The following is a 14,434-nucleotide window of genomic DNA, read 5'->3' as shown; positions in this document are numbered from 1 at the left end:
AGGTCATAATAGGCACTGACTTTCCAAGAAGGGGAAGAGTACGCAGCCTTTCCCAAACTTTTTGGATCATGCTTCTCTTTTATTCATGAAAAACTTCCTATTCGTTTATCAAACATTTACTGAGAGCGTAACTGTTAATATCTTTTAAGGACTACTGGTGTTCTCTTTAGGCATAGTTTGAGACACGGCTTATTTTACCGAGTTGTAAAAGTAAAAAACAAGAGCGCCTGGGTGCATCAGTTGGTTAAGCGTCCAACTCTTGATCTCAGCTCAGGTCTTGATCTCAGGGTCTTGAGTTCAAGCCCCACGTTGGGCTCCAGCGTGGAGCCCTCCCCGCCCCACCCCCCAAAAAAGGTAAAAAACAAAACCAAACAAAAAAAATAGGGCACTAGCCCTGATTTACCATATGGGTAAACTGAGGCACAGAGCAATTTTTCCCCCCTCCCCCAGGGATTATTGTGCAGAAAGCCAAATGCAGCTCTGAGTGGTTCCTATCTTCCTCCCACTTCTCATCTTTGGGAGGAGATACTCGGTTCCCTGGTTTATATTTGCTGCTGGATCGCAACCTCCCCGAAGAAGGAGAAGTGTAGAGATGCTGCAAAGACCGCCATCGTGCTTTGTTGCTTGGCTTGGATGGTGCCACCGTGAGTTTGGCGCTGGAGTCAGGTAGGGGTGGAGGAGGAGGAAGGAAGCTATTTAGAGGGTGATACTCAGATCTGTGGCCTGCCCGGGGGCAGTGGAGCACGAGTGGCCAGAGGACTACTGATCTCGGTAGACAAGGAGTCGTAGGATGTGACTCTGCATTTCACAGTGTGATGAGCAGAGCCGCAGGGGCTGCCAGGATCAGGGTGTTGGTGGCTTCAGGAAAGCCTTGACTTGCAGCCTCAAGTGAAGGGCAGTGCGCCCAAGAAGTGGGGCAAGAAGCACCAGGTGGGAACCAGGCACACGTGGGGCAGGTGGTGCTGGCCACCGTAACCCCTTCTTAGCTGAGCCCACTCTCATCTGTGAGCGTGGTCTGCAACATGCTCATCCTGAGTGACCCAGCCGTGGGCCAGTGAATAAACGGGCAAAGGCCTGGCCTGGAGAGGGCACCGCATGTGCTCCAGCTGGGGAGGGGGCAGCGACAGGGTCCCTTTCATCAACCTCACGCGGGGCAAGAGCGAAAGCCGGTGCACTGATGCTTCCTACATGTCAGGCGCACCTCACTGTGGAGGAAGGCATTAACACCTAGTTTACAGCTAGGGAAACTGAGGCCAGGGAACGAGTCTGAAACCACAAGGCTGGCGAGTGCCGAAGCTCAGACTAAAATCCAGGCTTCTAACTTCAAAGCCTGGGGCCTCATGCCAAGCGATTTCAATTTTTCTTCTCTTTGACAGCAGAATTTTTCTCAAAGGAATTCTTCTGTGGAGACCTACCGTACAGAACAGATAAAAGCAGAGCTGCCCAAAGGGGGGGGATGCAGAGTACCCCCTAAATTGGCCTCCTCTTAGCTTTCCCCTCTCGGTGTACCCCAACCTCTCAGTGGCCCCCAAACCAGCTCCACAGAGGACCTCCACCGGGTTTGAAAGCCACCGGCCTCCAGCTGTGCTCTCATGAGCGACCGCGGACCGAGCTCTTAAGATGGTACCTCCCTCCGCCCTGTACTTGCCCCTGCTGAGCTGGAAAGGGGAGGATCTGGTGTAGAAATCCTTCTTTCCCATTCCAAGGACAGTGAGGGGAAGCAGGTCCCCCAGGGCCAACCCCGGAGGAGGCCTGGCTCACGGGTGGTCCCCAGGGCACCTCGGCTCCCTGGGGCAGCTCCAGGCTAAGGGGCCTGAGTGGGAAGTGGCCAGGATTCCTTGTGCGTGACAAGGAACTCCTCCATCAGCACACCAAAATGCGGGAGCCACAGAAAATGAGGGATAAGCTGAAACTGGCTTAGCCAAAGAGGGGCAAAGCCTTAGGCCATGAAGTTTCCCTTGTGCAGAAGCAGCTGATGTGATTGGCAAGATGAGGCCTGCGGGCAGCTGCAGAGAAACCCAAGGTTTGCAGGGACTAAGGCTATGGTCCAACATCCATTCTTTGTGAATGTGATATTATTTATTTATTTATTCATTTGAGAGAGAGAGAAAGAGAGCGAGCGCGGGCACAAGCAGGGGGAGGGGGGCATGAGCAGGGGAGGTGGGAGCGGCAAGGAGGAGGAAGAAGGGATAAGCAGGCTCCGCGCTGAGTATGGAACCCCACAGGGGGCTCGATCCCACGACCCCAAGAGATCATGACCCGAGCCAAAACCAAGAGTTAGACGCCCAACCCACTGAGCCACCCAGGCCCTCTGTGACTTCTCCATAACTGAACTGATTTTTGGGTCAGCCATAGGGGAGCCTGAAATAAAAATTACTCTTCCCCGAGGGAAGTATGCTTCCCTGCTTCCCTTGCAGCTAGGTGTGGCCACAGGACCAAGTTCTGTTTGACAAATGTCACTGGAAGTGTGGTATGTGGTTTCTGGCAAGTACCCTCAAAAGAGGAGCCGCAACCCTCTCGTTCTTTTTTCCTGACAGCTGAAGCCCCAGTAGCCATCTTGGACCACAAGGCGGCGTGCTCGAGATGGCAGACCCACCGTTCCAGCCCTCTGAACATCTATCATGTGAGAGGGAATGTCTATCTGTCTTGGTCAATCCACTATTTTTTAATGGCTAAGAGCAGCCCAATCAAGTTCTAACCACCGGCAGCCCTAACCTTCAACAGCAGGGTCCCCTGGGTGGGGGAAGCCCGGAAGCAGCTAAGAGGTTGCTGCACGTCCCACGGCGCTCCTGCCTCCTCGAGTCCTGCTCCCCTTCATGCCCAGGCATCCATCCCTCCGGGGCCCAGGGCCACCCCTGCTGGCCACCTGCCTCTCTTCTTCTGGAACCGGGTCAGAGCCTTGCAAGTGGACAGCACAGAACTGGCAGACAAGACTGGGTTCTAAACCAGCCCTGCCACTGATTCATTCATTCATTTCTTCATTTGTTCATTCAGCAGTTACTAAGTATCTACTATATCCCAGGTCCTGTTCCAGCTGTTGCAGCAACAGCACTGGACAGAGGACCTCGCCCTCATGGAACTTGTCTACTCAGGGGAGAGACACACAAAGAAATGAGCAGGTCCCAGGTGATGAGTGCTCTGGGGAAAATACGCAGGGTAAGGCCGTGAGGGTGTGTTATACAGGCAGCCCAGAAGCCCTCTCTGAGACAGTGGCTAGCGGACAGAAACGAGGGAGTGAGGCATGTAGATATTTGGGAGAAAAGCCGTTCGTGTCACCTACTATGAGTGCTTGGTGCTGTGCCTCAGTTTCCCCTCTCTGGAGTGGTCTGTGAGATAAAATCCATCCCAGGACAACCTCCTGCTATCCTGGCTGGAGAGTGGGGCTCCATTGAGCATGTTCAAAGCCTGTTAGCATGAGAATCAGACTTGATGGGGACCCAAAGGGCCCCTTGGACAGAGCTCCGTGAATTTCAGGTAAGAAGGGGGGCAAGGCCTCCAAAGTGCCCTCCTCACCAGGCCTAGCTTCCCCACTGTCCCTTCTATGCTGAAAGGTAGAGGTGAGACAGTTGTGGGCTCCTGGTCAGCCCATGTGTCTCCGGGGGCCTGGCTCTGGGAGGGCCCCCAGCATGGCAACCTGGGGCTGCCTGGCAAGACTCAGTCAGCCATTCCTCAGAATTCTCTTCCCCCTGGGCTGAGGCACACAGCCTTCCGGCCACGACAATTGGCGGACGGGGTGCCACCCAGAGCCCTGGCCATAGGGAAGTTCGAGGTGGCTGACCCGAGGGGGATAAGGCTACAAAGGAAGAGAGGGTGGTGGTGGTTTGTCAGGGAAAAGGGTGGGGACAGAGGGAGGATGGGTGGCCGGGAGGCCGAGCAAAGCCGGGGGTCCGCGCTGACTATCACTAGTGTGGTACAGGGTGGGACCACAGCCCAGAGTCAATACAAGGGCTTGGGATGGAGGGTATGCTGGAAGGGCCGAACGTGTGCACCAGGCATCCAACAAGCATGGCTGCCCACTCGTGTTCCAGATGCTGGCTGGATGCTGCAGTCACCAGCGGGGCTCCCGGGCAATGGCAGATAGACAGGTACGGTGTAGCCCGCATGCTGGCCACAGCCCGTGGAGAGCCTTACTCCAAGGAATAAAGTAGCTCCAAGCCTCAACGTACCCTGAAGGTGGAGGGATGGGGAGAATCTGGGCACGGTATAGCATTGTCACCATCATGAAACCTTTTCTAAAAAGGGTTTTGATGAGTTTCTCCAGTGCCCAGGAGAGAATCAGCACAGAAAGGCGCAGCCCAGTGCTATGGCGGCGCACGCATCTCCTGGGGCGCCGTCGCTGGGAGTCACGAAGACTTGGGCAAGCGACCCCACTCCCTCGTCTGCATTCCCTCATCTGCAAAATGAGTGGGTGTAGAAGATTTCCAGAAGGCTTCCCAGCTCTAGAATTCTGTGTTCTATGATTTTCTGGGTTATTTAGAAGCGGTGTGGAAATCACCCTTGGCCAGTTGAATTCTATTTTGAACAGCCTACTTGAAGGGGTCTCATGGTAAATGCTGTTGCAAATACGAACAGGCTCCTTGTACCGTATCCTCTGTGGAGATTCTCTTGAAGGCTTTCCGTAAGGGAATACTTACTGTCATGAGGCTTGTGTGGCCCAGAGTCACAACCTCCTTGATCTTCTAACATCCCCACCACGTGCACAGGACCCATGATAAGGAGAGACCCCGAGCAACTTCACCTGTGTTCCTGGGAGTGGGACGTGACAGGAAACGCTGCCAACTGAGCTCCCTGCCCTGCATCATACCCTCAGGTGCAAACAGGAAGTGAGCCCAGAGCTGAGGAAAGAGCTCCTTGGCCTCTAGGAGTGAGGAAGTCTCCAGGCAGGCTGGGGCTGGAGCTGAGGCTCGGGCTCACGGGCAGCGGATGGACAGAAGAGGGCCATTGTCTTTCTCCGATATGCAGCTTCCATTCAGCAAACTTGCAGAAGGCTCCTGGGGCCTTGGCACGGATGATGTGAAGAAGCTCTTACCAGAGTAGAACCATCTAAGTCCCAACCCCTGTCCCAAGAAGTGCAGCGAGCTGTCCAGAGGGTTCCTCCCACTTTCCTGAGGAGTGGGGGGCCTTGAGCTAAGTGCTGAGCTGTCCTCACAGCAGCCACTGGTCCGTTCCGGGACCCCAAGCCCCGACCCTCAACAGTTGTCCCTGCCAGTTCTGGCCGCTGCAGAAACAGCCCACTGGCCAGCATCACTGCCCAGGATGTGAGCTGGTCTCGGGCTCCCCTTTCCGAAAGCCTGAAACCAGGGCCTGGGCCAGTTCCCCTCAGGTGAAGGGTGCAGATAAAATGTTGAGCCACTGCTCAGTGCCCATGGCCGCAGGGGGCCCTGGAGGTAGAGACTGCGGCTGCCCTTGCCCTAGAGGGGCCCCTGCATGGCTGGAAGAGACACCCAAACATCATCTGCTTCCATCTAGAAACCAGGGAAGGCTTCTCAGCAGAGATGATACCGGAGGACAGACAGGATTAAATCATCTAGTCTGCCCTGCTAAGAGGAATTCCAACCAGGTGGGGGCCCCTTCCTCTCTCAGCTTCCAGAGGACAGAGGTCTCAAATCCCACCCAGCAGGAGCCCCTCCTCTCCCTTCAAGCCTGGGTGCCTCAGGAAAAGGCAGATGTGGTGCAGCCCCCGTGCCTATGTGCCTATCCCCACTTCTGTGTCCTGGTGACTGCCAGGGGACACCCCCTCCAACAAGTGCCAAGCCCGCCTCCTCTGCCCCTCCTGGGGCGGCCACACCCTAAAGCTCTGGCCAAGCTGCCACCTGGGAGCTTTGTGACCCCCTACCCCTCCTCTTCTCCCACCAGCTGAGACCAGTCTGCTCCTAACCCCCCACGGCCTGCTCACTCTTGCCTCAGAGCCATGCCCAAGCAGCATCATGCTAGGAATACCCACCATCCCCTGATCTCATCCCATGGAACTTTCTCACTGGGCTCTGAAAGCTCACCTCCTCCCCAAAGCCTTCCCACAGCTCAACCCATCTCAAGAACCCACATCATGACCCCCAGCCTGTGTCTCCCCTCCACCCTGCAATTCATTCGGCCCCAGCCAGCCTTTGAAATGGTCTCACCACCCCACACTGACCCTTTTTTTTAAAAGATTTATTTATTTACTTGAGAGAGAGAGAGCACACAGCAGGGAGGGGGCAGAGGGAAGGGGAGAGAGAGGATCCCAAGCACACTCCCCACTGAGCACAGAACCCAACACGGGGCTCAGATCATGATCTGAGCCCAAACCAAGAGTTGGACGCTCAACCGACTGAGCCACACAGGCGCCCCCACACTGACCCTTTTCATCTTAAAATCCCTGTATAAACCCCCACCTCCTTCAGGAAGCTTTGCCTAGGTCACCGCTCCCCACATCTCACCACTTCTCTTGCACAAGCCTCCTTTACCCCCACCTCGTGGCTCAAAAGCTTCAACCTTTGCTACCACACACCAACTGCTACCCACAAACATTAGCAGAGTCCTGCTGCTCAGTGGCCTTAGACCCATCAAGTTCTCAATACACATGCTTTATTCATCATCACAGCTAGGACTGATTGAGCTCTGACCATGAGTCTGGCACACTGTCGAGCTCATTCCGTCTGTTCTCTCTCATCTTCAGAGCAACGTACAAGGTAGCTTTGTCATTATTTTATGGACAAAGAAACCGAGGCTCAAGAGGTTCGCTATTTTGTCTACAGTCTTGCGGGTCTGTCTGACCCAAAGTCTGAGTGTTTTCCACCACACCGAGCCACCTTTCCCTTCCCGGGATTCACCCATGGAATGACTCAGTCAGACTGATGTTCCAAGTCAGCCTGTCCTTTCTGCAGCTAACGGGGCAGAAAACCCCAGAAATGTTATGTAACGAGAAACTAGAGGTGCCCTCTTCTCTTTTATTCTGTCTTATAGATAAGGAAACTGAGCTCAGAGGTACAACTTGCCATGTGGCTCAACCCAGTGAATATCAAACCAAAAGTACTGAAAAGAGGTCTGTCTAATGGACTGTGAGGCCCCTGGGCTTAATGCTGCTTATGCTTTCAGCAGCGTGATCCGCCTGTACTAAAAGGTAAGCTCCATAGGTGGGGTAATTCCTTTGTTAAGGAGACTCACACTATAACCCCTTATGGTTTAGAACCGAATCACAGGATTCCACCAGTTTGGGGGGGTTACCCCATCCCTGATGATGGCAGCCCAGGCGGCCACACCTTCAGAAGGGCAGAGAGATAGGGTAGTCCTTACTGACTCCCCCTAGGAAGGTATTAAATCAGCACAGCCACTGAGCAGCACGCCTGCACCCCTCCAGCCTTTTCTGCCTCAAGGTATGCAAATAATAATAAAGAGACTCCCTGTGCTTTACAAGTTTCCAAACACTTACCTTTATCCCCTTATTATGTATCACAATAGCATTTAGGGATTGGGCACTGGGGGCTTGCAAAGGCCAAGAGACTTGCTGATTGGGATGGGAGTGCGGTGCTGGTCATTGTGGTTCATTTGTTTTCCATGTATCAAGTCCTTCCACATGCCATGCCCCGTGCTGGGCTTGAGGAGGGCTTCCTGGAAGAGGCATGGTTTCTGGGCAGTGCCCAGATGCTAGGGAAGGCAGTCCCAGCCTCGAAGCCAGCAGTGAGTTGGGCTTGGAGCTTTTCCCATGGTTGGCTCCAGAGCATCTCTTAGTGCAGAACAGCCCCCGGCCTCTCCTCAAAGCTCAGTCTTCTTAGGCTCCGGCACCCGGGGAACTAGCCTATCCTTCCCGACACAGCCCATCTCCCTTCTGGGTGGTGCTAAGAGGCTCTCTCCAAAAAGGTGCGTGTCAAGGCCCTCGCTGAAGTCTGGCTGCTCTGAGAGCAGGGTTGAGGGGTGGCCACACTCCAACATCTTCTCAGTCCTACAGGTCGTGCAAATGCGAGGAGACTGTCATCCTCAGAGCTGTTCAGACCACTCTTCACACCACAACATACCCTTTGGGAGCACACACCTTTGCCCACTGCCAAGTGCCCTTTCCTTTTAGGCTGAGCTGGTGGAGTGTCAGGGCCGCCCACGGCGGGATGCTCACACCTGCTTGCCCTCAGAGAACCAGCCCCTTCCCACCCACGGTTCCATGTGGTGCAGAGAAGAGGCTGTGCTGCCCCTAAGAGTTCAGCCCCAAATGCCAGGGCCTGCCAGCAGCAGGGTCCCTTCCCTCTCTGGAGCTGTCACCAAAGTCCTCCTGGCCCCAGGGCAGGAGCACCCCCTCCACTCTTTCTCCTGGCAGGCATGTGCTCAGGCGGGCCACAAAGAAAATGCCTCTCTTTCCTGGGGCTGACCCTCCAACTGTTCTCAGGGGCTTTGGGCCACCCCCTTGTCCCCCTAAAAGGGTAACATTTCACCTTCAGAAAAAATATGGGGGTTGTTTCTAAGGTGCACCCCAGCTTGTTTCATGAGGCAAGTTCCTGTTTATGGGGGGAGGTTCACCTTCCTGGCCATATGCGAGTACAGAAGTATATTGGTAGTGTAGAAGACAGGGATCCAACACAGCCAGGTGACTCTGAGCTGGTGCAAGGTCCACTTACTCCCCTTTTACCTGCCCCAGCACAGGCTCAGGTGAGCCCAACTGCACACACCGCTTGGAAAAAACCTCTCTGCCAACGCGGAACACATCACCCGCGTGAGCCGTTACCAGAGGCTTGTCACCTGCTTCAGGGACTTCCCCATGAGCTTCCAGCCTGCCGTTTTGCTGGGATCAACGACTACACGATACCGTTGCTCATTCCCTCCGACACCGAGAAAAAGAGCGATCAGACTTGGGGGGTCCCGCAAAAGCGTGGGGCCTCGCGGTGCCTCTACTCCCCGCTCGCTTTGCCCGCAAACCCATTCATGGCCGGCGCGCCACTGTTTGCCCCACCACAATCCACCTCCCTCTCCATCGGGATGGAGACCGGGGACTATCCGCGCGCGGGCCCGGCACCTGCAGTGTTCTCGGGTTTGGAAGGGGAGTGGCTGGTTCAAGGTCAGGGCTCCGCGTGTGGCCCCAGCGGGAGGCGCGCGCAGGGGCTGCTCAGGGTCCCGCCACGAGGTGCGGCCCGGCCGGGGGCGCACGGGCACGGTGGGGTCGCAGCGGAGCCCGGGCCACCACTCACCTTCCTGGGAGAGCGAGCGCGGCGGCAGCAACAGCAGCAGCAGCAGCAGCGCCGAGAGCGCCAGCGCGGAGCGCATCGTGTCCTGGCCTCGGGCCGGGAGCAGGTGGCTGCGGGTCCGAGCGTCCGAACGGCGAGAGCGTGGGCGCCGCTCACGGAGGCCTGGCTGTGGCTTCGGCGGCCGGGCGGTGACCCAGGGTTCCCGAGTCGCGCTCCAGCGGCCCCTCCTCGCGGCCGCTGCGGCAGAGCTGGGCTGAGGCGCGGCGCCAGGCGGCGGAGGAGCGGCGGGTGGCTGCGTCGCGGGCGGTGTCTGCGCGGCTGGGCCCGGCCGGCGGCTGCGGCGACTCCCGTCCCGTCCGCGCCGGCCCCCGCCCCTCCTCCTCCCCCAGGAGCGCGCGGGCGGAGGCAGAGGGGCCGGGCGGGGCGGGGCGGGGCGGGGCGGGCGCTGGGCCGGGAACAATGAGCAGAGGAGGAAACTCCGCCCTGGAGCGCGGCGGGCGGGGGAACGCGGGCTGGCCGCGGGCTCCGGGCGAGCGGCCCCCGGGCGGGCGGGGTGGTGAGTGTGTGTTCGCGCGCTGGGCGGCGGGGGGGCTCCCGGCGCCGGACCGCTTCCCCGCCCGCGGGTCAGCCCGCCCCGGCGCACAGGTGTCGCCCGCAGTGCTTCTGTGGGGATCCGGAGGGACCCCCGACACCGCCAGGGCTCTCGCACGCCCAAATCCGGAGCGAGGCGACCCCCAGCCTTGTGTGTTCGCTAAGGATCTTTCCAGGCCTCCGGGCTGCGGCGCGTTGTGCTGCAACTCCAGAGAAGCACGTCTCCCGGCTGCCAGGTGCAACTCACCGGCGGGCGAGCCCGCCTTCCGCACCACTTGCGAGCAGGTCTGCGCTGCAGAGTGTGCACTGGGCAATTTGGACTCGTTCGTTGCTTCATCTTTCCAAGCCTAGGTTCCTCACCTGTCAAATGGAGGTGATGGTTTAAAAAAAAAAAAAAAGGACTTTTTGAGGGATGAATATGTGCCCGTCTGTGTTCTCATGGCTTTACCAATATTATTTCATTTACTCTTCACAGCAGCTATATTTTTAGCCTCATTTTGCAGACAGGGAATTGAGTCAAAAAGAGGTTAAGAAATTCGCTCAAGACCCAGTAACTTGTAAGTGACATACCTGCCTCTGAGAGTAGTTTGGAGAAATACTTTGCACACAGTGCCTGGCAAATACTAATGCTCAATAAGTATCAGCTACTATCCTTATTCTTGCTGTACAAAGAACAACAATAAAGATTTAGGGCCTGGGGTCAAACCCGATTTGGGTTCCAAATCCAGTTGTGCCCACCTAATTAGTAAAGACCCTGGGCAAGTTGCTCTTGGTACTCGGTTTTTTACATCTGTAATATAGGGACCACACCACCGACCTCCGAGGCTTGCTATGAGATTTTAACTAAGGCACTACGGGACGAGCACTTAGCCCAGGACCAGAACACAGAATGAAGCGGCCAGCTCTTGATGAGATGGTGAGAGAAATCTGCCTGCTTGGGATGGGGGTGGGAGTTGAATTCCATAAACCGAGTTAACCCAGTGAAAGAACAAAGAAGAATCCCCTCCTTTTTTGTTGTTGTTTTATGTTGTTTTGTTTTTGCAAAAGCTGTCGGTGGTGGTGTGGGGAGGAAAATGGAGTTTCCGGAGCCCCCTGGCGCCTGGGCGGGGGAAGTGGGATGAAGCGCACCTAGAAGGGGAGGGGTAGATTAACCCTGGACGCTGCGGGAGTGGGGGGTGGGGGGAAGCAGCCTGGATCTGGCTCACGAGACTCCTGGGCTGATCATCTGGAGTGTCTTTCAGATGGGTCTGGGAGAGAAGGAGGGTGCCCTGGCCCTAGCCCCGTTACAGGGACCTTGGACTCCTTGAGCCCCTCATGTCGCTGCACGCAGGCGCTGCAGGACTGGCACGGCGTCTCTGGAGCAGTGAAGGAAGCGCTGGAGCCCTAGCTGGGGTTCCGCTGGAGCTGGGCTCAACCTTGGGAACCGCTGACCATGCTGTTTTCATCGGGAAGTTTCTGCAGGATCGTTCTGACCCTGTTTTCCCTGCCGCATATGGGAAAGACAGAGGGTGTTCCCTGTAAATACCGTGGGATGTGTGACTATCGTTGATGTATTTTAGTACTGTTCCCCTAATATCCATGTCAACAAAAGCTTGTTTCTCTGAAACCAAGCAGTACAATTAAAAAACTGGGAATTAAAAAATTTGCATTATATGCTCTTTGATTTAAAACAGTGCTTTGCACTCAGTGGATCAATTTCTCTGGAAACCTGGAAAGGAACATGTTAGTTTTGTAAAAGGAGAATGTATATTTCAAAATTGGGGCATTTTAAATTCCCACGATTTGGGATCGGTCCAATTACCAGATCATGCAAAATTTAAAATGAGAGCAGACATCCGGGTTTAGGAAACAGGACCTGCTCTTTTTAACTGAAGACTTAGCAAAATAAGAATACTAGGGACCCTCCCAAGTATCCAACACCCCGCCCCCCCCCCCCCCCCCCCCACACACATACTTATGTACAATGGGACTTTCAGGAATGACACCAGAAGCTGGCTGGGCTTACTGGGGTCACCTATGGTCAGTGAGCTGATCTGTTCCCAGGTAACTGGCCTGTGTCCTTGGTCCTATTTAGCAGCTTGTTCCCACTAGCAAGCTCGCTGGCCCAGATCACCTGAGCTTATGGTGGAAACTTCAAGTGCTTTATAAATGCTGTTCCACAATCCTTCTGGGATTTATTACATTTTGGTTATATTTATGCATGAGTTAGCTCCCCTAGAAGATTTTAAACTTCTTAATGTGGGGTCTTTCTTATTCTACTGACACTTTTTCAGACCACCCAGAACAGCCTATCACATCACAGATATAGATCCAGATACAGATAGAGATATTGAATGCAAACATGAATTCCACCTGGGAGATATTACACAGGGGCCTGTGACACAAGGTTTAAATGCTTTTTCCCGTAGTTCCTGTTAAAAGTCAGGGGACATGATTATGGGCTCCACCCGCAATTGGGTGATGTTGCTGACCACATTCTTTTTTTTTTTTTTTAATTTTTTAAAAAGATTTTATTCATTTATTTGACAGAGAGAGACACAGCAAGCGAGAGAGGGAACACAAGCAGGGGGAGTGGGAGAGGGAGAAGCAGGCTCCCCACTGAGCAGGGAGCCCAATGCGGGGCTCGATCCCAGGACCCTGGGATCATGACCTGAGCCGAAGGCAGACGCTGAGCTACCCAGGCACCCCGCTGACCACATTCTTAAGTGCAGGTTTGGTAAAGTTCTCTTCATCCTCGTATGAAATAACTTTAATCCCGAGTCACAACATCTCAGTTGAGGGATGGGACAGAACCTCAGCCACCACACCCCCCAATAAGAGACAAATGCATATATTTACCCATCCTGAGGTCATAGCACCTGCTCATAGGTGCCAAGGATGCCCTTACTTTGGTTTTCTAACCCCTGACCTCCAAGTTCCTTGGGGGCCCAGAGTGGTATTTCATTCATCTTGGAATCTCAGTGCCTAGTACAGGGGCACCTGACTCCACGAAGGTGCTCAATACACAAAGGCTAAATAGCTAAAGAAGTGATTGGATTATATCTACAAGGTTGGGCTTTATCTCTGACTGCCAAATTATATGATTCTGTGAATGTCACCTGGGGTTCAAGTTGGGCACCTCTCCCCAAAGTCATGCACTTAAGTATGATTATTCATCAACATCTGCTCTAATGTGCATAGCATGTGGGGCTCTGTGCACAGTGCTGAGCAGGCAAACGCGGGCAGCCCAGCCCCTGCCCTCTCAACACAAACACAGCTAAAGTGCCATAGAGGCTATAGGAAGTGTCATGAGCAGGCACGAAAGAAGCACAGAGCGGGACAGGCTCAGCGTGGCCTGGGGAGGTCAGGGAGGGCTCCTGAGGAGGACAGGAGATCTCACAAGAGGAGTGAGACTTCAGCAGGGGAAGAGCAAAAGGAAAGGCACTTTGGGGCCGGTAGAGTAAGGAGCTGAGAACTGCAGGTATTTTGCCTTAGGCAGAGTGCAGGTGCCAGACTGCAGGTGGTCACAGCACTTGGAGAGGCCAATGCATCTGTCCCAGTCCCAAAGGGCCTGAACTCAGCGGTGGTGAGAGGGAGGAGGAGAGATCTGACGCTAGAGGGACTTGGGAGGCAGAACTGATAAGGCGTTAGCGACCCATTGGATGTAGACATGGTGCGTGGTATGGTGTGTGTGGTGTGCTAAGGGACTGAAGGCATGCCAGGCGCCCAGGGCTCCAGGTTTCCTGCTTGTGTTACTGGGTGGATTGTCTGAGCGCCGTGGTTGAATGTCACTAACTGAGACAGAGAATGTAGAAGAGAAGCAAGTTTGGGAGAAGAAAATGATGAGTCCAATTCTGAACCTATGGACTCTGAATACCCATGGAGCACTCAAGGGTCATGTCTAGAAGTTACATCTGAGACACTGAAGCTCAGACCTGAGAAAGGACTAGAAACAGAGATTGAAGAGCCATCAAGGTGCAGGCCGGAGTCATAGCCAGGCACCTAACTGTGATCCCTCAAATTCCCAAACACCTCAGATTCAGAGAGAGCCTGGGGCCCCGTGAATGTTTGAGCCCACCAGCAGCCTCATCACACGGGAAGAAAAGGCCAGGAGAGTTGGGCTGACCTGTCCCCACTCACACAGCTAGGAAGCAGCGCTGCCTCCAGGATCAGAATAGCACTCAAGCCTCGTGCATCCCGGTCAAGACTATCTGCATTCATGCATCTGTGTCCTGGGCTGTTGGTCTCTCAACTCAAAAAGCCACAGGTCCCATAGCAGGAACAAAAGAAGATGAGCTGGGGAGATGGAACTGGGGGAGGGAGATAGGAGTCAATTCCTAATTAAGCTGGAATAAAAGAAGCCCAAGTCATCAGCTTCAGCTGTCTTCACGACATGTTCGCCCCAACCTGCTTTCCAATCTCATCTCCCACTTAGCTCCTGACCATCCCCTCTTGCCTCTGCCCCCGTGTGATAAAAACAGCATGCAGTCAGCTTCTTCTGCCCTGGAGGCTGACCAAGGCCAGAGCAGGTGCTTGAATAGTATCACAGGGAGCTATGCCTGTATTCTGGGCATGTGCTAAACACTTTATTCTCCTAAAATGACTTAATCTGCCTACTTAGCAGGGAGCCTGCTTCTCCCTCTCCTCCTGCTTGCCCCCTCCCCCGCTTGTGCTCTCTCTCTCTCTCTCTCTCGCTCACTCTCTCTCAAATAAATAAA

At 54.7% G+C, this 14,434-nt stretch overlaps 1 protein-coding gene across 1 annotated transcript in view; it reads right to left on the bottom strand.

Moving 5' to 3' along the window:
• Positions 1 to 9,452, bottom strand: part of PODXL (podocalyxin like) — a 47,882-nt gene extending 38,430 nt beyond the window's left edge. The window contains exon 1 of the mRNA XM_032401554.1: positions 9,150 to 9,452. Within this exon, the coding sequence (XP_032257445.1) occupies positions 9,150 to 9,225 (76 nt within the window). The 5' untranslated portion in view covers positions 9,226 to 9,452. The remainder of the gene's footprint in view (positions 1 to 9,149) is intronic.
• Between the last annotated feature and the right edge of the window lie 4,982 nt (positions 9,453 to 14,434).

Source organism: Phoca vitulina, unplaced genomic scaffold (genome assembly GCF_004348235.1).
Source record: "Phoca vitulina isolate PV1807 unplaced genomic scaffold, GSC_HSeal_1.0 scaffold4, whole genome shotgun sequence".
Classification (NCBI taxonomy): Eukaryota; Metazoa; Chordata; class Mammalia; order Carnivora; family Phocidae; genus Phoca; species Phoca vitulina.
The sequence above is the reverse complement of the archived record's forward strand: the minus strand, read 5'-3'. Positions and strand labels throughout refer to the sequence as shown.